The sequence below is a fragment of the Anser anser genome, assembly GCF_964211835.1.
Source record: "Anser anser genome assembly, chromosome: 8".
Classification (NCBI taxonomy): domain Eukaryota; kingdom Metazoa; phylum Chordata; class Aves; order Anseriformes; family Anatidae; genus Anser; species Anser anser.
The window spans coordinates 17,683,817-17,708,124 of NC_139728.1; the positions used below are offsets into that span (position 1 = coordinate 17,683,817).

Sequence of the window (24,308 nt, forward strand, 5' to 3'; positions counted from 1 at the left end):
ATGAAATGAGGCAAATCAAAAAGCACAACATGCTCATGCACAGAAGAATGGAAAAAAAAACAGTTACAGGCAGAAAAATATCAATAAAACAGTCAGAAATCTCAACTGTATTTTAAACACTACATTAGGAAATCAGTGCTAGTGGTTTTGATTTTTTTTTTTCTCCCCACTTTGCTGGGAAGCTTTGTTGCCCCAGGAGCAAGAAAGCCATCTATCACTGGAAAACCATCAAAAGCCTAATTCTGATGTCTTGCAGTCCCAGTGACCCACTGGGGGATGAGCGGTGACAGGGCAATTTGTATGTCCTTTTGCTGCAGAGGAGGCAGAAACCCAAGTGCTGCCAGATGGCTTTCCCCTGCGGTGGTCTCAGTCAGCTCTGTGTATTTCTGTTGGTTCTCCAGACAATATTTATGGGAGTAAAGGCTGTCATCATCTTCATAACAAGTCCTAGCTGTGAAGTCTGATTCAGATACCCAGCCAGTCTCCTGTATGAGCTCTCACCTGCCTGGATGCTGTACCTCAGAACTGGGCCCAGTACAAAAATACTGAAGCCTCTGTACCTACATGTCCATGCAGCTCTCACAGGACACCTATTTAAGAGACAGAAGAGACCCCTGACAACAACCCACCCAGACTGAGGGAACATCCATCACAGATACTTTGTTGACAAGCTGGCAAATGTTTTCTGTAGGATCAACCCTAAATACCTCCTCCATTTCTAAAACTCCTAACTCCATTATTTTTGCAGCAGGTAAGGCTAACATCTAGGTCCTTCAGTAGCCACCTGACAGCAGCAAACAAAATGTTCCAATGTGGCTGTGCTGAGCCTGCCTCTGTTTTCAACACAGTGCCTTTAAGAGCCTTCTCCATACCTGCCCATTAAGGTTTTTGCTCAATGCTACACAGGCTTTCTGAGGTGTCATTGATTTTCCCTTAAAAGCACTGTGGTAGCTTTCATATATCACCTTCCCATCAAGAGGTTTTCTTAGAAGCCCTAATCAGTAAGATTCAGGACCAGGTATATGCTTAAAGAAAAGAGCAGAGGCTTAATCACAAACACAAAAGTCCATCTGAACCTGTCCATTACTTTATGGTTTGCTTCTAAAGAAATGCGCTGAGCGTACACAGAACCCTACCTAACACTTGGATAGGGGCAAGCTCCTGAAAGGTGCTTTGCTAACCACCTTTGCTAACCATAGCTATTCTGGGGAATGACCATATTTCAGAGGTATTTGGGATGATTATTCAGTGAAATTTTAGGGTGGTGAAGTTTTTGCACCAGATAGGTAGCAGTAGTAGGTAGCAGTAGGTAGCAGTAGGTAGTAGTAGGTACCAGTAGGTAGCAAAGTAGTAGGCAGGCAGAAACAGTCAGAAGCAGGCAGTCCTAGCCTGCTTCAGAAACATCCAGATTTCCAAGATTTGTAAAGCATGCATGTCGTGGTAAGCATTGGCATCATCTTTACACATTACGGTCCTGATGTAACTGCCAGCACTGACACCGGGTGTGGAAGACCAGAGTACTGCATTTTTTCCATTGATCAGCCAGAGGGGATGCTGCTCCTCAGCCCACTGAAAGCACCCAGAGAAGGGTGTTTTCTGCAGTTCTCAGGCACTGCTGCCAGCGGGAGTCCGTGGGTTCTCTACCCACTCTCACCTGGCTCCGTAGGCACTGAACTATGAAGAGACCAAAAGAAACCATGACAACCCTACACTTTGTGTGTAAATAGAATTATCGAAGGATGGATGTACCACTGACTGCAAGACAGGAAACACAGTTACAGCAGGGTGCTCCGGCTGCGCAGTAGATGACCTGTTTCCCCTCCCTACCCTCCTTTGAAACAAAACAAAACCAAAAAAACAAGTCACGTGTGAACATGAGCAGACATGACATTCAAAAGTCATGAGTTAAGGTTACAGCAGTGAAGTTGACCTTTTAAATACATACATCTGACGAGCTATAAATTGGTTGATGTGGCTCTGACCAGAGACGCTCTCCAGAACTTGTTTGCTGTAACTTTTGTTTCTCTCCAGCAGCTCTGGTGCTCACATCAATCAGAAAAAATACTGAACATTTTTTTTTTCCCTGTATTATCACTATAATTAGTAGTAGAGATAACGTAGAGATACATCGAAACTTGATCAGCGCCCAACTCTCTAAATACATGTATATCCTCTCTACTATTAATACTCAAATGAACTAGTTTAGAAGCACTGTTCAATTAATTTCTGTGAAAAGTCTTTGGTTAAAAGCAGAGGACTTCTGAAATTTCAAGTGCTCATAATACTGAAATGGGATTGTGTGCTACTAAAATAGAAAAAAAATCTGGCCCTAATTAAAATAGAATTTATCAGTCAGGGATTTTTAGGAGAATTTTTGTACAACTGGTACAATTACACATAACAGGAGAAAAATGCTTTTGTTCAAATTAGCGTCAAAACATTTTTTTTACCGATATAAAAACCAGTAAAAATATTAGTATAGTATAATAGCAAGTATTATTTATTAATTCATAAGAGATTTAAAGGCAAAAACTACTAATATGTAAGCAACAAATACTCATAGTAGGTATTGCATATATTACCTCGCTACAGTCCAAAATTCTTATTTGCTACTGCTCTTAAATGAGTATTTTGCAAGTCTCTTGTTCCTCGTACATGCTGCAGCTGGCATTTCTTACGCGTCCTGATCCCTGCCTTATCAGTGTGCCATCTACTGGCAAACAAATGCAAATATAGCATTTTGGCATGGAGGAGTGATGTTAAGGTGGATTTGTGATTCATTTTAATTTACAGATTTTCAAGGTAATCTGGAACATAAAAGAAAGTTCAAGAAAAGTCAGAGTTGAATTCTGTTAATCAATGAGCAGTCACAGAATTAAGACCAGCTCAATAACTTCAGACATCCTTCTACCAACGTCCTAAAACATAGAATTTGTTTAACCCAAAGCTGAGTAAAAAAGCATTTGTGTCAATATTTCAAATGAAGTTTCCTTGTGTGACTTTACAAATCAGACTAACTGCTGTATGAGACATTCAGGAATTATTTTACCCCAGCATTCTCTGCAATACATGTCTCAGCTGGAGAGATGTCCTGCCCTGTCCTGAAACTCCCTTCCAGAGTGAATAAGCTATGGGTGGTTTTGGCCATAGGAGGTGAACCTCTGATGCAAGTGTCCTGCTGGAGCCAAGTCCCTGTGTTATGCCCTACACCACTTGCAGGAATGTGCAGAGCAGATGCTTCTATAGAGATCCGTATGATAAATCTAGGACCTCTTAACCTCTAGAAGGAATGCAGTGCCTTGACCAGTCTGAGGGCACGTAGTCAGAAAACCAAATGGACTGGCTTCATTCAAGTGCAGCAAATTACCACACCTTGTGACGCCAGCCATAAATTGATGTTAATGGGTCCAAGGATTTAGCTTATTTTTCTGAAATAATGTAGCCACCAGGATGTATAGATGCACTTACCAAAATAGGAAGGCAAAGACTGGGCTCCAACAGTTCACATGGTGCTGTAAGTCAGAAATGTCTCACTTGGGATGGCCATTATGAAGGTTTATTTACCAGCAATCTTCACTGTAATTTTGCTGAAGCTGCTCTCCATTGGGCAGTAAGGGCTGAAAGCAACACACAAAATTTTAGGGTCTCTGTATAAGTGACCGGAGAAGTAGAGGAGTTGAGCCACAGCCCACTGGTAGGATGATTCTTTTTTGACACATTGTCCAAAGCTGGTTTTCATGTAATCACCAGCTGCATTTGAAACTTCAAGTTTAGCTAATCCTGTGAAAGCTCACTCTCGGGGTGTATTTTGTAACACCACACATACTGTTTCTCCCTGACCCATGTTTGCCCATATTTAAAGCCAAGGTCCCTGAAGTGCTGCCATTATTTTTCCCAAGCAGTTTCCATGAATCTCCACAGGAGAGCTGTGGGCCAGGACAGTCCAGCTTGCGTTTGGGTAGTTTTTTTTCAGCTTTCCTCAGATAACATGGAGCTGCTGAAAAGGGGCAAGTGCAAAGGGCACAAAATTTTCTGGTAAGGACAGAAACAAATCCTCTAAGGCAGTTACCTGCCTCTTTTAATCCTGAAGCGGACTGAGATCTTGCAGACCTATCTTTGCCATATCTGCCATAGGTAGGCATGTAGGGCACCCATGGTGGGCCTGCGCACCTGCAGGCACACTGACACAGCTGTTTCCAGCTCCCTCTCGGCAGCATGGTTCTCTCAGGCAGTTGAGGAAGTCTGCTGTAGCCCCAGGGCAATGAGAGCTTTGGGAGCCCTGGCACTGAACAAGGCCTCGCCTATGGGTAGGCGGGACACCCCAAAGTTTCTGGGAGCATCTCGACATACTGACCTGACATACTGACAAACCGACTGAGTTCTTGCTGGAACTGCATCCAGAGGTGTCTCACCTGTGCTAAGCTGCAGTCTTGTGGAGGTGCAGCAGTCTCTAACACACCAGCCACTTCCTGATCAAAACTACCTGTGGTATTAGTGTTTTCTAGTAAGGCATTGAAGGCTGCAACAAACATTTCCACAGATTCATGTGGAAAAAAAAAAAAAAAACAAATTTTTACCTCATGCAAGTTATGTTTTTGGCAAGTATACATCAAATATATTGAGGACAGCATAATAGATTTTTGTTTCTTAAGTCATCGGGATAAAAAGCAAAAAAGCAACATGTATTTAATGGGGCCAAGACCTAAATTTAAGTGTATCACTGCTACCCTACTGCCTCCCCCTCCCCTTATTTTTGGCTTACTGCTTGGCAGAAGCAAATGGGCCACCAGGGCTATGTTCATTAGCGATCAGTGTGGCCCAATAGATGTGGTATTACAGAACAAAACAGTCCAAACAACTCAACATCCATATAAAAAAGATTTTAAGGGCTTTATTTTTCACATTAGCCTTAGTCTAACCTGACCCAAGACCATCTAGTAGCAGCTGAAGCATCTTAGAAGTGCTCCTGAGGCACATCTTGCAGTTTAACTTCACCCAAAAGAAATCTATTTCGTAAGCTCCAGACCATGCCACAGTAACTGGGACTGACTGTGCTGTTTACCTCAGAACCACACTCCTGACGTGAAACAATGTGCTAACGCTAACAAATTATATTATTACATTATACACGTTATATCACGTAGCCCTTGGACTGGTTCTGCTGCCATGATCTTGTTTCTGGTATAACACAGTCTTTTTACTAATGCAACCTGCTCAGCTCCTCTCTTAGTTTTTTCCACCACTAAGCAAGCCTGTCAGACACCTGGCTCGTGACAGACACTGTAGGAGATGGGGAACAAGGACAACGTATTTCCTGGAGACGCACAGTATAATTTTTGTTTTGGGTGGCAGTTGAAAAAGATTGTTTTATAAACTCTGGGCATTTGTGAAATAACTAAAAGTTGATTTCATTGTTAGATATTGCACAACTAATTTCTAAGCACTGACAACTTGCTTAACCTCAATTAACACACAGCTAATGGCTAAGTAACACCGGGGATGAGCAAAACAACGTAATAAACCTACCTTTAATAGCTTGTGTCCTGACACCTAGATCCCTGCTTTATGCAATACATCAAGTAGAAAGAAGAAAGTAAAGATGAAAGAAATTGAAAGTACATCCCAATAAAGCATTAATTTTGTTCAACAGTTACTTAGCTGTGTATAGCCCTGCTCCCAAGCACCAAGTGATAAGACAAGAGGACATGGCCATAAATTGTGTTGGGGGAGATTTAAGTAGGATATTAGGAAAAAAAATCCTCACTGAAAGGGTTGTAAAGCTCTGGAACAAGCTGCTCAGGGAAGTGGTTGTGTCACCATCCCTGGAGGTCTTCAAAAACCGTATAGATATAGAGCTGAGTGACATGGCTTAATGGTGGACTTAGCAGTGCTAGGTTAAAGATTGGGCTAGATGATCTTAGAGGCCTCTTCCAACCTGAATGATTCTATGATATATGTATTTTTCAAAGTGACAGTATAGATACACAGTAAAAAAACAATACACTTCCCGCAGAAGAAGGTTCTTGTGGTACAGCTGTGTAGACCAAAGTGTTGATACACCACTAAAGGTTAGAGCTGTCTTTTTTTTTTTTCTTTTTTCTTTCTTTTTTTTTTTTTAATTATTGTGATGGCAGAAAATTTCAGAAAGTGATTTTAACCCAACTGGAGAGCAGAGAGGAAGAAAAGTAAGGAACAAATTCCTTGACAGTACCTTTCTAAAGAAAGAACTAGAGAGGACTGGCAAGCTGGCAGTAGCAGTAGGATTATTGAATTGTTTTTTTATAGAAGATTCCTTTCCACAAAGGTTAATCATCATACTTAGAAAAATATACACATGTAATATATAAGTATTTTATAAGCCATTTAAAATATTCACTATTTACAAGACATTTACATAATACAAATGCTTCAATTTCATCCCTTTTCATTATGTATGATCTTACTGCAAAGAAAGCAACTGAAAAAGCCTCAAATTTTGGACATGAAGCTTACTTTTTTTTTTTATAAATAAAAAAATCTAAAAAAATCAAAACAAGCACCTCTTGCTTGTTTTTTCATATACATGAAAAGAGAACCCTAAAATCAAGGACTCATAACTAAAAACAGGCTACCCACAAGTAGATTTCACACTTGGCTGAGTATGATTCTGACAAGCAGGTAGTACACAGCCTCTGAATCTATCAATATTTTAAGGGATATCACCTAAACATAGCTTTTGAGTAAGCTAAATTGCTTCTCTTTCCCTCTCCCCACCAGTTACCAGAAATCCTGCTGCTTCTCTTTTGTCAAAATAGTCCACTGCAATGGAATTGCAGACTAGGAATGATTCTGACTGAATAAAAGTTACTGGCTTGGCAAAGTTGGACTGCCTTGCCAGAGACAAACCCATAAGCAAAGAGGATGAGAACTAGCTCTCAGCCTTGCTTCTGAATCAAGAATTTCATTGTTGAATGAAGTAACCTATTGCAGACACTCAACTCCGAAAATATTGAGCACTCTCCTACAGTTTAAATGGTGACTTTCCAATCATCAGGAAATTTACATTAAATATGTAAACTGGAGCGTGAATGGCCTGCTGAGTTACTGCTGAAGCAACAATACTTTTTTACCTCCTGCATCCAGTACTTGGGGTGGGGATATTGGGGGGTGAAGAATCAGTTTTCTCTTTATTGTTCTACTCACCACTTTTTTTTTTTTTCTGGACTTTTCAAACTGACTGGACAGACTCAAAACGTACCGCGCTAAACGCCAGGCTGCTGAGACCTTGCTCCACTTAGGTAATTGTACCCCTGGCAGCATCTTTTCCAGTCTTTCCAGCATCTTGGAAGCAAAGGCAAAGCAAGAAGATTCTGTAACTTATCTCCCAGCACAGGAAAGCAGCTGCTACTGTGGGAACAGATCACTGACCTCTGCCAGACGACTCCTTCCTAATAGAAGGACTTTTCATCCCAAGGAGCTTTTGTGCTGCAGTCATGTCCATGTGCTGAATGAAGTGTTTTATCTGTGCTGTCCTTAGGAAAGATGTCTCATTCTCAGACAGGCTACTTCTCAACACAAAGAAGAGAATTTGCAAGTAGATACTGGATTGCTGTCACGTTACCTATAAAAATTGAAATCTTGTAACCTGAGCACTAATTAGGAATGTGCAAGTCCACCACTGGGTCTTTCTCACATGCTTCATTGACCATGAGCTAATGCAAATGAACATGGTAAATATATCACTTTTAAAATACAAAGCAAAGAGCCAAGTAAAAACAGTTTTTGGACATACATTTTTGCAAAGAGATTTGTATTTGGCCCGCTGAGGGAGGGAACAGGACATCCGGACTGTAAAGCTTCTAAAGGAAGTTTTACTAACTTTGAAATAGCGTCTAGGGAACTCATCCAAATGGTTTCAAGGAAGCCTCAAACTCCTACTATCCCACTTTGTGTAGTAGGGAATTATAAGAATAAAACACATATTCAATATATACAAGTCACTTTCAGGCAGGCATCCCTTTTCGTAGTCTAGAAAAGCAACAACAACAAAAGGTAAAAACGTGACTAGACCTCAGATTTAACCAAACTTTCATTCATTCATCATCAACTTCAAAAGCTAGGAAGTGAAGCTATCTTGAGATCATATCTTGCCTTGAGATACCTGTCTTATCCTTCTAAAAAATTAAACACTTGATATAATTCCTGTGTAAGAAGAATATTTACTTAGACATTTGAAGATCCTTGTGGAACCCTTTTAGGCACATACATTTAACCCCTTCTGTCAGATGCCTCAAATAAGTTGATTCCTCAAGCTGTCAAAAACATTTTCAAAATGCGTTCAAGATCTGTATCTATAAAACTATGGTCATAATACAACCTCCCCCCCCGCCCAACACATTCATATCAGCTATACATATCCCAGTCTAAGAATGAAATCACATTTTTACCAGTTTCTTATGGAATGGTTCTTTCCAAATTCCTATTTGGGGTAACACCTCAAGTGCAGCAAATTAGAAGAACAGATTTTAATGACATCTTCAAATCTGCTGCTTGACATGCTGTGTTTGCATGTGAGCTTTAGTAAAAGCAGATGATCTAAGAACTGTAGAAAGATTATCTTTAGAAAAAGTACAAAGGTCTTTAAAATGTAATATTGCATTTAGACTATGAAACCAAGATAACCACAAAACCACAGTAAGTAGGCGCACAACAGCATAAGCAAAGAGTCGAAGCTCTGCTCACAAAGCAGGAAGAGGAGGAGCTGCATTACAGACAGCAGGTATTGGAGCCTCTCAGAACAACACTTGCAGAAAAAGCCTCAAGACAGACAATGCCAAGACCATTAACAGTCTTTACTTCTATCAATTGTTTCACAGCACAATGAGACAGCACAAATTTGTACAGCGGGATCTGCAGACAATTTAAAAACAAGCAAAATTATTTTAATAAAAAGCATCAAGTCTGAATGTGAAAATATGAAGACAAACAATATTGCAGATAATCATCACCTTGCTTCCTTTTGATTGTCTAAGAAGTCCAACTCACTGACTTCTCATAGTGCCTTTAATCCACACCATGTTCTCCAAACATCCTAGTTAGTGTAAAGCTTAATGGGTCCCAACTAATATGTGCAGTATGTTTCCTAACCTTTTCATCTTGCTTTCAAACCCTATTTGCAGTGTGTGGTGAGATGCAACAACTCATCATACAACATTTTGATTCACAAAGAAGCAGCATGGGTGTTGTACATAATTTAATTTGCACTTCTGTATATAAATGTTTACTATATTGCACACTATTGCAGCACTTAAAAACATCTAATTATTTGCAAAAATTAGTAAAATACTTTAAAGGATTTAAAAATAAGGGTTTTAATGCAACTGACAAGATAATAAAAAAGCAATTTACTTAATGAGATACAATCCTTTATGTTGGAAATGAAAGTTACATACAACTAGAATACAATTAAAATATACCATATAGTTCAACACTTAATTCCTCAAATGTGTAAAATTAACAAGCTTCTACTGTCATAGATATACAATTTTTCCATATTGTGAAAAGGATTTTTCAAATTAAATACAGGTAACATAATATTCTGTAGTTATATTTTATGACTGTGTTTAAATGAGAGGGTTGTATAATACTCACATTGTCAAATGTACGCACTAATGCCTTGGAAATTGCACACTTCCCCTCCTTTTCCAAAATAGAATCTCATTTCCATACTGAAGTCTATTATGCCATATTGGAAAAGCATTTTACTTTCTAACAGGATTTTCATAAAATTAAAAAATAGCATAATATCATGGCATTAAGATGACTTTTCCACATATGCCCACGTAGAATTTAATCTGGATATCAGACAGACATGTCAGAACCAATTTCCTAGACTTTTGTCTTATTGTACACGCAAGATGAATGATTACAGTATTTTACAAAACAGAAAAATCTCCGAATCTTATTAGAATTATGCAATGATTAAAAATTAAAATCATAACAGAATCAAATTGTGATCTCCAACATTTATTAAAATCTTTTAAAGTTCATAAACGACAACAAAGTTACTGTAGAATTTATCGCATACAGCTAGCATACAGCAGCATGTCCTTGGTCTAAATGAAATACAAAAGTTTTTTTTTTTTAACATTTTCATACAAAGGATTTCTTTAAATTTATTAATGTGACGATATATCTTTGTTACATAAAATTTGCTACAGCGAAGTATCTTATACTTTCCTTGCACATATGTAAATATGGGTGGACAAAGACTGCATTCAGTGTCAGCCTCCTAATGACGTTGTGCAAAAATGCTCAACAACCTAAACATACAGAATGTTTGATGGTACGTTTCATACTCTTTTGTAAAATGTCTACAAAGGCTTTTCTTAAAGGAGTTTCATACAGTTTAAAAGGAAGGAGTGTCAGTGGTTTATTTGCACTGACATTCAAACAAATACAATGGCTATGTATCAATATAGCTCAGTTTTATTAAAAACAATTCATCTGTGTACGCATGTAAATTTATCATAAAATATGAGTTTAGTTTAAACTGTTTAGACGTGCTGTTTTAAGACAGGTCATTGAGATAGCCAGAATCAAGTGTACAAATAAAACTACTATGAATAAGTTTAAAAGCAACCCTCAAAAAAGTGCTGAGCCACTGATTATTAACATTGAAATAAATGTGTAAAAGTGCCCAAAGCTAGCACATGGTAGCAATATCTTTTAAGTCAGTTGGTGAGAGTATACAAAACATAATTAAGCCCAAATACTTATACCTGTGTGACCATACATTCTGTTTGATTGAAAGAAAGTAGGTTAGAAATGAAGACACAACGCAACTAAAATAAACCCAGCTGTTGCAGTTTTTAAACTTTGTCTCTTTTCTTTGCGAATGAAGTCCTGTAATTAAAAAGAAAATGATTGTAGCAGTACTCCATCCTCAGTTTACTAATATAGTATACCAGAATAAAAACTTGGCAATAACCTCTTATTCTTAACAGCTAACAAAAATTAACCGTGTTCATCCAGCAATGCATCTAGAACATTATTTTGCATTTGCTAAACCATTTGCTTTTCATAAGCCAATGGCAGAGCACGTTTTCCTTTTTGCGTTGTTTTATTTATTTTTATTTTCTAAATGGATGCCTTTTTTAAAAAAAATTCAAAAAAGGCATGAAACAAAGGATACTTTGGGAGCCCAAACATTGGCTTAAAAAAAAATAAAAATCAAAATGAGTCTACAATACTGACCAAAACTTCCTTTAAGAGTTTAGGGTTAAAGTTCTTAAAAAAGCCATTTCATACCGGCCAACTGAAATGCTGGTAAGTTGACTTGGTTAAACATGGTCCAAAATCCAGACCAGGTGGAATTACTCCCTCTCTTGAGACTGTAAGCTTTCCATGGTACAGTCTGGTTATGGCAATTTACCTACTGCCTAGGTGGGAAATAAAAAGGAAGGAGGCAGTGACGAAAACTGCAGGGATGTAGAAAACCAAGGCACGGGGTCTAGCTACTGTCCCCTACTTAAGCCATCCAATTGATTCTACTTAATTTTGGTCAGTCTCCAGGAAGAAATGTTTTTAAGTTAATTTAGCAGACATTTATATGGCGATAAATACTACCTTCAAAAATGCTAAAAATGTTGGCTAGGTTTAGTCTGAGCTACTAAAAAAATTATTATAAATTGTAGCATCAGACACTAGACAGACAAGAATTATTGGCTGGCACAGACTAGAAGCAACATTTATCTTTCACTTCAGTCTAAATCACACTAGCCGCAACACCTTCCATTTCACTCACACAAATAATACATTATTCAAAATTAAATGGAGCATTCTTGGGTAAAAAACTACTTCATTTTAAAGGGGGAAAATGAACAATACACAGAAACAAAGAACGACAGAAACCAAAGTTAAGTAGGAAAGTGGTCTATTATTCTGTGTTACTGCACAAACAGTGCTTGCTTAATTGTGCCTAGTTAGAAGGGTTGGTGCAAACTGCACACATGGAAGATGGCAATAAAGACCTCAGTCAGCTTTGTGGAATGAAGTAACTAGGTAACTGTTTTGACATATGATGGTCTCAGCTCCACCTCATCTATTAAGAGTGCAAAGATCCCAATGTGAGCCCTGATGTCATCTTGTCCTCTTACTCCTACTAAAAATCAGCAAATTCTTTTGCACATTTTTCTGTTAGAGACGCACGAATATCTTCTTCTTCATAGTCATCAAAGTTGCTTGTATCTCCAGGGCCTCTGCACTTTGGTATGAATGGAGCTTCTACCTGTATTTGTGAAGAAAAAAAAAGCACACAAAATGTAATCACCAAAATACCTTTCGATTTAGCACTGTGATAACAGGCATAACAATATTCCCATTACTTCTCAAATCCTGCCAAGAAAGCAGATAATACAGTGAACCAGCTTAAAGTTAAGGCACATAAATAAAATCAGCCTAAGAATGTGCAGACCTAAACGTATGAATGTAAGTTAAAAAGCCCTAATATCTCATTGACAAATGTGAATCAAATGTTAATTTCACTTCAGAACAAAGTTTAGTTTGCTCCCTCCTACTTCCAATCATATGTAACTTCATCCTCTTCTCTCACTGGAAGGTAAAAATCCTCCTGGTAAAGACAGCACATCCTGTCAAATCCACAGATATGCTCAGGCTTGAGAAAGTAGTTTTCTACAGAAGTACACTAGCAATGCCAACTTCTGCTTTAATATTATGGGGCCTGGGTGTCTCAAAACAGCATACCTGGGAACAAAATCTATTGCATTTAAAACTGTCTTGTAAACAGGCATTAAGACAGCAGAGAGCAGAAAATTATAATTCTGCAATGGGGAATCTTTTCTTAAAACATCTATACTTAATACAAAGAACATCAGATGTGTTAATTGTGCCCTCTCTTCTAGTAATTAACACATTAGTGAATACTATAACAACTACACTGTCAGTTCGTGTAGCCAAACAACCAGTTTCTTTTTATAAACTATTGTTAATATTTAGGTTTGGCCTTTAAAATACTTCTGTTAGAGCAGCAAGTTCATGCCTGTATAGTCAAGACTGTTAGCATTTCAGTGATGGTAACCAGTTCCTTGAAGTGTTTGTATTGCTCAACTCTAACCTTTTTACCAATATCTGAACACAAAATGATCTCTCCACATGATTCTTCTGGGACAGCACTAATGAAGTTATTTTAGTCTTTTCTGTTGTTTATTGAAAAAAAAGAGAATTCAGAAGTTGCCCTTAAGAGAGTAAATAATTTCTTAGGAATCTGTTTTTAGTAACTCACTGATCTTCAGATATTCGACTTCGACTCTGCCAAGGGGAGAGGGAGCTTTGGAACTACTGGGAGACAGCCAGGCTGCGTTGTGGTCATCCCCATCCCTTTCCCCAGCTTCCTCTCCCAGCTCTGCTTCACTCATCCAAGCAGGAGCTAATACGCTCCCTCTCTGATTTGGCAATGGCTCCTCCTGCTCTGAAAACATTCCCAATTCTCTGTTTAACTTTCATTGTTTTGCAGGTCTGTAGTTCATAGTGCAGACTGAGCATGGACTTTTTAAAAGCCGCATTACAATTCATGTTGGTGAGTCAGGTCTAGAGAACCATTCTAAAAATGCCAGAAAACAGCATTTAGCAGGGTTCTTACCATTGCCACAGCTTATGAAACTGAAGTCAATTACAATGCAGCATCAGAATAAAAGGATTCCTCAGTAGACACACTCTACATCTGATCCTGACCCCGTCACAGATAAAGCAAGAAGGAGGGAAGATGCCACTTCAGCAGAAAAAGCGGTACTCTAGGCTTTGGCTAATTTCTCCACACTGAAGCACAGTCTGACTGCTAAGAACTACTTGGAAAGGAAAACAGATTCCTCTCTGCTGTGGAGGAGTATTTATAGATGCCATTATAGCAGGGGTTAAATAAAAAGGCAGGAGATGGCTCACTCTGAGATATTCCAGAAATAGCCTAGTGCACAACACAAGAGAACATGCACGTACAGAGGTCCAGGATAAAATGCCAAAAAGAAACAATCATAATTCAATCAATATATGCTCTTCAGCGTCTTTAATATTAAACTGCCTTCACCTTTTCTCAATTTAATTAAAATTCACAGATTTAGTAAGGCAAAAATAAACAAAACAAATAGAAATTTGACTTCAACCTCTTATAGATTCATAATAGTTTTATCAGGAAGCGTCTTACCTTTCTCTGATAAATGGCAATCCAATCTGTAGTTGCAAACCACTTGTGGTTCTTTATGTCATTTACACCATTCTTGAGATTTCCATATCGTTTGGTCAAATCTACCTGGAGTAAATTTCTTAGAAGATCCTTCAGGTCTGAACTGAAGTGTGATGGGAACCTTACCTAAAATATACATCCACAATATTAATATACAAATTTGATTCTTCGCTTCTGTGAGGCAAAACATTGTTCACACAAAAGGAAACACTGGTCCCATTTTCTAGTCTTTTTCTTAACACAAAGTAGGAATACATGGAAAGAGATAACTGTTGTTGCACATGTATATCTGTTTTACAGAGCTTTTATCAATAGCATTGCTTTGTCCATTTATCATTTTTTGAAGTAAAAGTTTCTAGGTCTGATTGAATTGGGGAAAATATTAGTTTAATATAATAATGATATAAAAGCTAAATTTAAATTTTACTAACTGATACCACACCAACACAATCAGTTTTCAAGGTATTCTCACACCTTGTGTACATATCATACAAAACACGTATATAAATTGAAAAATATATATACACGTGCAAACGCAGAGGAGGTATAGTATAGAATGGTGTATATATACAGCATATAAATACATAGATACGCTCTGAAATAATTGAACTTTCTATTTGAAAATTCAATCTGGAACTCTACGCTATACTGTAAACTGTTTCTGATAACTAACTAAACCAGCATCAAAAAATTTAGATAAATAATACAGCACTACTTGAAGATAGCACACAAATGAGTCACTTGCCAATACAATTCATTCTAACCTGGCTACAACATCTTTGAAGATGAATCATAGGATGTAATTACATAGGGTTTTACTAGCAAAAGATCTGCTGACACCATTTGACATGGGAGAGAGGAGAAAGGGGAAAAGAACAGACAGAAATCTGTTTTTATCATAACCACAGTTTCAGCATTTTACACTTTTATGTTCAGCCAATCAGTTATGATGTAAATATGGAACAAGAAATTATTTAGCATAAAAACATGCTGTGAAACCAAGAGGTCTGATAATCAAGGATACTGCTTCTGTTTACATATCAATATGGCTTTACTGTAATACATGAAAAATTAACAGGTTTTAATGAATTTATTACCTAGACACCTGAGAAGTAGGGAAGTAAAAACTCTAGTTTCTAAGTAGAGAACTAAGTGCATGACAGATTAAATGATTAACTTAAGATTATAAAGGAAAAATACTGCAAGCTGAGAACTGAATGCTAGAGTTTCCAGAGTTCATGTCCAGTGCCGTTTCCACAACCATTCATCCATAGACTCAACAAGAGATTAACAAAAAGACCAAGCGTAAAAACAAAAGCAAAATAGATGAAAATGTTTTTTTTTTTTTTAAGAATAGAAGATAAATATATCTTTAAAGATATATCTTACTAAATTCTCATACGTTCAGGTGGAACAGCATATCTTGATGTAGGAACAAGGAAGAGAACTACCATAACAAATCAAGTGAGCAGAAAGAAACAGAGATAACACTGGCTGGCAGGAGAAACAACAGAATCATCACCTTATCACGCTTCCTGACACACTAAGAGATATTCATGAAGAATATGAGGGAAAAATTAGAAACAATTTTTAAAAATGTATATAACAATCAAAGTTGAACATTAGACATATTTTGATCTACAAGGCTTTGTTGCTGCAGAAGTAAAGAAACCCACTATGAATTATGGAAACTCTTTAGAGCTTCTCAAAAGCTACCAGGATATTTCTGTAAAGAAAATAGCTCGGCAAATTAAACATACAGGTAAGCAGCCGTTAATAGTTATCGGATCATTTTCATCCAAGCATAAAAGAATATTAAATTTACAGACATTGTGGTGCTATAGCTTGCATTTTAAATTTGAAGGCAGGGAACTGTACAGGTACTAAACATGGATTTTTAAAGCTTTGATTTTATTATTACTGTAACAATGTCTGTACTTAAGAAATATTCATTACTAACTCTTACCATATTCTTTCCAAATTGCTTAAAGTCTAGTAGCCAGTGAATTCTGCATCAATTCCACATAAAATCATGTTCTGCAAACACAGCGAGAAACAAACCATGCTTGCAAAAACATGCAGAGTTTTCACTTACCTTGCCAGACACAATCTTTTCATAAATTTGAATTGGCTGATCTGCAAAGAATGGGGGATATCCAGCTGCCATTTCATAGATTAACACTCCTAATGCCCACCAATCCACTGCCTTGTTGTAACCCTGGGTAAAATGAGAAATACCATTGTAGTACCATTTGTAACACAGTTTAAGATTTTCTGTACATATAGCTATGAAATATGAAGACAGCAAATACGTTTTTGTTTAATATAGAACTTACACCCTAATTCAAAACAAACTGAAGGTCTCATGTTCCAACAACAATACAGTTGATGAAACTGAAACATTCTGCACACATTGCTGTGCTGAGTCTCAGTTATGTCTTTACACTGATGTGACAAGACTCGTTAAGTGACAAATGGGGACAATTTTTTTAATTTTTATTTAGTAATTTTTAAAATCAAAATAATCTTGGTACAGAATGACTGAAGCTTTTTTCAAAGCTTAGGAGGGATACTTCATTAAGTATAACAGTACTTCCTATTTTATACACCGTCATCTCTTGACTCAATTAAGTACATATCAGAACATCCATTTTCATGTTTAGTAAACTAGCTGCCTACTACATGAACTTAAAAGTTTAATAAGCTGTTATAGACATTTATGATCTGATCTTTAAAGCCTGAACACATAATCATTACTAATTCCTACTTAATATTAAAAAAATACAGAAAACCCCACCAACCCAACCAATTTTATGCGTGTTCTCTGAGATCTTTTACAAAGCTTAAGGGTGAGACTCATTTTTTTCCTGAAAAATCAACTACAGAGAATTCATAGTAGAAACATTGCAATTTCCTCTGCTGCTTTAGCTATATAAGGCAAAAAAAGCTGCAAATAACCAACATTTTCTCCTAAAACAAAATAAGTTTGTTTACTTTTAAAGACTTGCAAAGGGGAATTAGTTAAAACATACAATAAATGCATAATTTAACATGATTATGAATATCATAAGCATTTCCATGAACTATAAGGATTTTTCCTTATACAGCTTTATTATAAATGACATTTCTTCTATGTTCAAACACAATGCAAGTATTAGACTGCATGTACTTTTTGTGCAAAACCAGTGTTTTTTCATGCTTGATTTCATGTATAGTATTTTAAACACGAAACACTGCAAATATTTTTGAAATGACCACTGATTCATCCAATACACAGTTCTTGTTACCTCTGGAGATCCTCTTATAGTCTTGTTAACACTTGCAGTACAACATTTGCATTTTGTGTACTTCACTAGGATTTGACTTGTCAAGATTTGATTTTTGAGCTACCAGCAATTATTCACCACTCAAAGACTAATAATTAGGTGACACCTTTTAACTACATAAAATGCATGGCTGGCAATTATTATTCATGCAGCTGAAGAAGTACCTTGCTGAGAATTATTTCAGGTGCCAGATATTCTGGAGTCCCGCATAACGTCCAAGTTCTTCCTTTTACTCTTTTTGCAAAGCCAAAGTCCGTGACCTGGTAGCAGAATTTAAAATTAAGTACTTCTGAAATATTCTGGAAAGCAATTTTATATATAGGAATAGTATGTGGCATGAGACGCAAATTATCACAGTCAGATACATCTTACATAGCAACTTCTCCTGATGCTTTTAGTACAGATAAAATCTGTTTCTCATGATAAAATAACTACTACAAAATAGACATTCCCTCCCTTGAAAAAGCTTCCATTTAGAATTTCAAACATCAGTGTGAACTACAACTTGCTAATCTTCTATATGCACTGTGATTGTATTAATCATTTTTTCTTATACTTTTCGTATCAGACTGTTTATACTGCTAAAAGTTTAAAGAATGTGAATATGAACAAGATATTTATCTTTTCCTTTAGTTGACACACAAATGAATCACAAAAAGGGTCAAGATATCAGTGAGTTTTGTAAAGTCAGAAGTTTTTAATTTCGTAAGTGTTATAAAGGCATATAAGGAGTATAAAGGTTATATGGAAGAACAGTGTGGGAATAAGACAACATAAGAGGTCCTCCAGTAGCTTTTGTTTCTACTATCTTTGAAAGCATCACCAGTGCCCAGCTTATTTATCTGAGGAGTTTGAGTGGAAATATAGCAGTAACTGTAGTTACAAATGACAAGTTCTTGGCCATTACAGATTCTTCATTCCACTTGTCATGTTTCCTGCAGTAAGTTCTCAGCAGTTTGCATGCTTTTTCATCATTCTCTCTGTGTTTTTTTCAGGACCATATTGTGGAATACATATGGAAACCAGCAGGTTACACGTGAAATTCTGGGATCAGTTTCAACCTATCAAGTCTACGCTTGCTTGACAATCCATTTCTTTTGTTTCTTCCTTCTTGATATCATTTTCAAATCATTCACTGGGAAAACATACTGTATCGTAATGATAATCCATTGCTAATTATGCAATAGCCAGTGCCAATGTTGCTGATACACTAAGGTCACACAGACAGTTAAACAAGCTAAATGCCAAACAATCAAGGCAGCTTTTGCTTTTATTTATTTATTTATTTAATTTTATAAATAACAGCAATCACACCTGCAGCTGAATGGAGAGGGCAACATGCTCACTAGACAGACCTGTTTCTGTCAGCAAAGAATCGTTTCTGTGTTTGTGAATGTGTATCAGTCTATGTAAGAAAAATACATTGCAGGCATGGGACAAACAGAAATGGTTTTAAAATTCAAAAATAAAATGAAGAGTTTCTAAACAAAATTTAGTTGGAGCTGCAGCACGAACATATGAACACAAAACTCCTTTCCTGGTCAGATGCAGAAACTAAGGTGCCTCACACAGGAAGACTGCCTGCTAGACATATTACCATTTGCTGTTTGCCAACCACCATAAAAACGTATTGTTGCATACAAAGAGTTGCCAGGTTTAGTAGTATAAACAAGACAAGATACAAATCTTTCCACTTCTCTCAATAAACGTTTTTATTATGTATACTCCTGTTAGATTTTGCCATGCCTAAAGGTGACACAATGAGGAAAGAAGAGCTTCCATAGTATAAGGACTACAAGGCGAAGTGCCTGTTGCTATATACTACCTTCCCATTTGTCTTTTTGATCACAAACAGAAAAACTAAAAGGAAGACGACGAGGTGACGAGAAGCTATCGTAAAACCAAAGAAGTCATTTGCAGCACTGCAATTCTGATCTGATCTGCTGAGAAGGTTAGGACTCTCCAAGGGTGGGATTCATCTACCTGGAATTAAGTACTATACTGTAGATGTTGACATCTAATCTGGTCATCCTCAACTACTTACGTACACAATACAGAGAACAAGACATTTTAGGACACCTTTCTTCCTGTTCTAGGGCAGACGTAATATAGGTCAGATGAACAGAGCCATATACCATCACCTCCTCCTCACCACAGTCCCCAAGGGAAATCTCGACGACTTGTTCAAGTGCAGCCAGTGAAATTGTGCATACTTCATAGTTGGAAAAAAAGTTCAATCCATTGATTTTAACTGTTATTAAGCAGTAGAGCATTTTAATGCCCCCTGAGTATATACTAACATGCCAACCATCTTTAGACCATTTATTCTAAACGCATTTGCTAGAATTAACTAACCCTGCACACTGTGAAACAACAGTCCACACCCTAAATATATGAAGAATATCATACCTGGATGTATCCTTGCTGATCAATTAAAAGATTTTCAGGCTTTAGATCTCTGTAGATGAGGTCTAATGAATGGAGGTACTCAAATGTTAGCACTATCTGAGCTGCATAAAACCGTGCATGTGGTTCACTGTGAAGAGTTAAAAGAATATTAACCAATCCAGCGCTATGAAACAAACACGTTACTGAAAAGCGCAGATATTTCAAGCAACTCTTAACTGGTTCTTTTACTGTGTAAACTTCCCCCCCCCCCCCCCAAAAAAAAGACAAACAAGAAAACCAAAACCACCACAAAAACAAACCAAAACAAAACAGCAAACATTTTAGAATTAATACATTCATTCCCTAAATTTAATTTCTTAAGTTTTGCATTTCAAATACACATGCAAAACCACACAACACAGAACTTAGAAAAACTTAGACTTTAAATTTCAACTTTTAGAAACTATGATTAATTTCAGTGACAATGTGCATATCAGTTCCAAAATTCTATTGTGCCTAGATTCTAAGTGCCTGCATTAACTAACTGAAAAATAATTATAAATTGTTCATTGCCTATTTTAGCCTACTATCAGAGGAGAAAATTAATGCACTTACCCTTCAGAATTTTTTCATTTATAGTAACAAATTTTATGAAACCCTTTTCTCAAATTAGCAGCATAAGCCTTTCTAAAGAAATAATTTCACTAAGACTCTTACCTAAACCTTCCAATTCTTCTTAGATGTGAGAACATTTCACCACCAGGAACATACTCCATTACCATGTATAAATTAGAATTGTCCTAAGGAAGCAAGTAAACACACACAAATATTTACCAGGCATGCTACAGTGTCTACAATTTCCAGGCCCAGTATATTTTATTAAAGAATGAAAACCTGTAGCCATCCAATGACCTTAATAAATCAAAAGTAACACAAATAGAAATTCTTGAAAAAATGCATAATCAGTGAGTTCCTGACACAGAATGGTACAGAAGTGACATGAAAGAGCAGAAGATAAGATGCCTACTACAAGACAAGAACTTGCACCCTTAGGAGTTCAGAATTGATAGCCTAGACTATTCTTGTCTCCCATAGACCCACCACAAACCTCAAAACCATAAAGATTAAGAGATCATGTTTGTTCATTTTAAATGGTGTTACTAAATATATATATATATATACATATATATATATATATTTACAGGACACATATCACTATTATTTAGGAAAATATTCAATTTCTTTACAGACCAGCTAGGACATACCATCTTAGAGTTAGAAGCTAATCTCAAAATTCTTTGCTCCATCATCAAGATTGTCATTGCCTCAGGTATCAAACTCATACAAAAAAATATGGAGAACAATTACAATTTTTCCTAAATTTTGATCACGTACTTCCCTGAAACTCTAACAACTACTTTCAAAATAATGATTACCTTAAAAGAATACTCCAGTTTTACAAGGAAAGGAAAGTTCACCGCTTGTAATATTCTCTTTTCATTCAGTGTGTGTTCTATTTGCTTCAGTTTGACAACCTAGTAAAGAAAAAATAATCTTCAGTCCAATTATGACATTTCATAACTGTTGATAATTTTTTTTTAGTGTAGCACAGCTACTTGATAGCAAACTCATAAATTTACAGATAGCCCAAAACCCTAGTTTTACTGTTACTGCACTTATTACTAGGTACAGTAACAGTAATAAGAATGGATTAAAAAAATCTAACCATTCTAAAGAGTAATATTCATGCAATATGGTTTGCAGATAACTGGAGAAATAGTGTTTCTTACTACATGCTTAGTACAGGAACCAGTAAAGAAAAAACATCTCTCTACGTTTTCTTAATAATTGGTTGCTATTGTAACAGAGATACTTCTGCAGCAAGATAACAGTTCGATAAATTCCATTAATTCTGGCTTAGCTAAGAAAGGCAGGAATACATGTCAGATATTAAATATGAATTTTGTTACGTGTGAATAGGAGTAACCTAACTTATTTTATAGGCTTCATACATTACTAAGGAGTAGACTAAGGAAAATACACATTCAAAGTTTCTATTTTTATAAAGTTACTTCTGACAGACCAGACCTTTCAGTGGATTTTGCTTTTCTGCTTTATACCAAACTGCTCAGTGAAAGAATTAAAAAAAAAAAAAGCTATCTTCTTGGAATACATTAAAATGTTAATATACTGACAACGCAGTGAGCGGCACATTTCTGATCACTACTCTTTCTCAGGAATTAACAATTTGTTTCCTGGTGTTAGACCCCAACATTGTGTAATTAATTCTTTCCATTTTACTTAATCCCTATTGCCCAATTTATCTGCATCTTATTTTGAGAATGGCACGATTCCCAAGTTATTTTTTTTTTTTTACATAGGAAACATGAAGAAAATGTACAAGACTGATCAAAACAAGAAATCTAACTGCTATAAAAAACAGAAAAGCATGATACGCCAACTCTGACTGAAACAGTTTAAATTTAACCATCCTTTAGACGCAAAAGGTAATACCTACCAATAATAAAAAAAAGCTTTTTTGAAAGGAACTTTATACAAAAGAAATTGCAAACTGAAAACAGATTTAATATTTGCAATCACAGATCTTTGTGGACCAAATCCAAATTTTGCACTGGGAACAAACTACAGCATCAAAAAAACCCCAACAACAAAACAATGAATCAGCTCATTTGTGGGAAGTGTTCCCTTCGTCCCTAAAAAGCTATGGTATGGAATTACTTTGGCCCTCAAAAATAGCAAGCTATAGTTTGGTATTGTGAAGCATTCAGCTTCTAGACAAGATTTTACCACCCTTCCTGCAACTTCTGCTTCTTAGATTGTGAAGGGTGATGGCAACAATATCACAGGCTGAAACTGCTGTTTAACACTTCACACTATCAAACTGGAGCTTAAGATAACAGAACTTTGCTCACATTTAAACTCCAGCTAAGGGCATGTCCTACGAGAGCTTCCTGTAGATCAAATGATATCCACCAACGGAAGATTCTCCCGTAACTTGTTTGCATCTGAGCTTTTGTTAACAAAACTTTATTTCCAAAAGTAGTTGTGTAATGAAACGAAGCAAGCAATGTTGCTTTGCTAAATCAAGGCAGGCAAATAAAGGAATAACAACCCTGCACGCAAAAAAATGGCTAGATCCGTGTACACTAACTTTTATTTTTTGTTTCCTGTCTATAGGAACCAGACATAAGATTGGATAAAAAAAAAGGGACATTGAATTGGCCCATCCATTATGCAATAAGGTTTAATATCTTCTTTTAAGTTGCTTCCTTTATGATGAAGAACTAGTGAATTCTCCAGAGAATGTACTTACTGAAATTAGTAGACATTTTTGAAAGGAAATATAACTGCGCATTTGATATAGAAACGATTGACAGGAAGCCAACACCAAAGAATAGCTCTCACAATTAAATAGACAAAGTAAACTCTTTCCTCAAATGACAGAGTTCCTAGCGATTTTCCTTGTTTATAAAACAGCAGCTGGACTTTTCTGTGGTCTCCTGTGGTCAAACAGAGCTGCAAAGCAACCACCCCAGAACCAGGAAGCAAGCAGGGACCGATTGCTTAGGTCTATTTTCTCTATGCCTAAAGACCCCAAGGACAAGCTAGCTGGGCCTGAGAGGCAACGCTTCCCCAAGCCACACGTGGTTAATGTGCCTTGGGAATTAGAAGAGTTGAACACTGTGATCAGGCTCCTTAGCAAAAGTGTTTCACAGTTCAAAAGCAGGGGGCTGCCACCCAGCCAGGCCGCGGACAGCCCTGCAGCAGGCCCACGTCTCCTGAGGTGGCGAGACCCAAGCGCTACGGAGTCAGCGTCCGACACCAGGGCTCGCGCTCTGGAGCCGTGCAGATGCCTAAGCGTCGGTCTCAGCCCAAGGACTGGAAAAACCCAACCTGATAATTGGCATGCGTATTTCATAAAGGAACACTTTAGACTTGTGCTCACAGACTTAAAGACATCTAGTTTTCTAATAGGAGACTGGCACCTTGACGCAAATATCTTTAACCCCGTGAATGTTTTACTGAAAGTCCACTGCAATCATTAAAAATGTGAATTTGTGTCTTTACCAGGTAGTTTTATAGCTACAGCTTTTCATTTTTTTTGGTCTGAGTTGGTTCAACAAGGCCAAGTGCCGGGTCCTGCACCTGGGGCACAACAACCCCAAGCAGCGCTACAGGCTGGGAGATGAGTGGCTGGAAAGCTGCCTGGCCGAGAGGGACCTGGGAGTATTGGTTGATAGTCGGCTGAATATGAGCCAGCAGTGTGCTCAGGTGGCCAAGAAGGCCAACAGCATCCTGGCTTGCATAAGAAGCAGTGTGGCCAGCAGGTCTAAGGA

At 37.1% G+C, this 24,308-nt stretch overlaps 1 protein-coding gene across 4 annotated transcripts in view; it reads right to left on the bottom strand.

Annotated features, from left to right (window-relative positions):
* Positions 1 to 9,217: 9,217 nt before the first annotated feature.
* Positions 9,218 to 24,308, bottom strand: part of PRKACB (protein kinase cAMP-activated catalytic subunit beta) — a 69,452-nt gene continuing 54,361 nt past the window's right edge. For all 4 annotated transcript variants that reach the window (XM_083847262.1, XM_083847263.1, XM_083847261.1 and 1 more), the window contains exons 4-10: positions 21,387 to 21,485; positions 20,668 to 20,750; positions 19,972 to 20,098; positions 17,727 to 17,822; positions 16,332 to 16,454; positions 14,198 to 14,362; positions 9,218 to 12,268 (exon numbers count right to left, since the gene is read on the bottom strand). In XM_083847262.1, the coding sequence (XP_083703388.1) occupies positions 12,143 to 12,268; positions 14,198 to 14,362; positions 16,332 to 16,454; positions 17,727 to 17,822; positions 19,972 to 20,098; positions 20,668 to 20,750; positions 21,387 to 21,485 (819 nt within the window). In that variant the 3' untranslated portion in view covers positions 9,218 to 12,142. The remainder of the gene's footprint in view (positions 12,269 to 14,197; positions 14,363 to 16,331; positions 16,455 to 17,726; positions 17,823 to 19,971; positions 20,099 to 20,667; positions 20,751 to 21,386; positions 21,486 to 24,308) is intronic.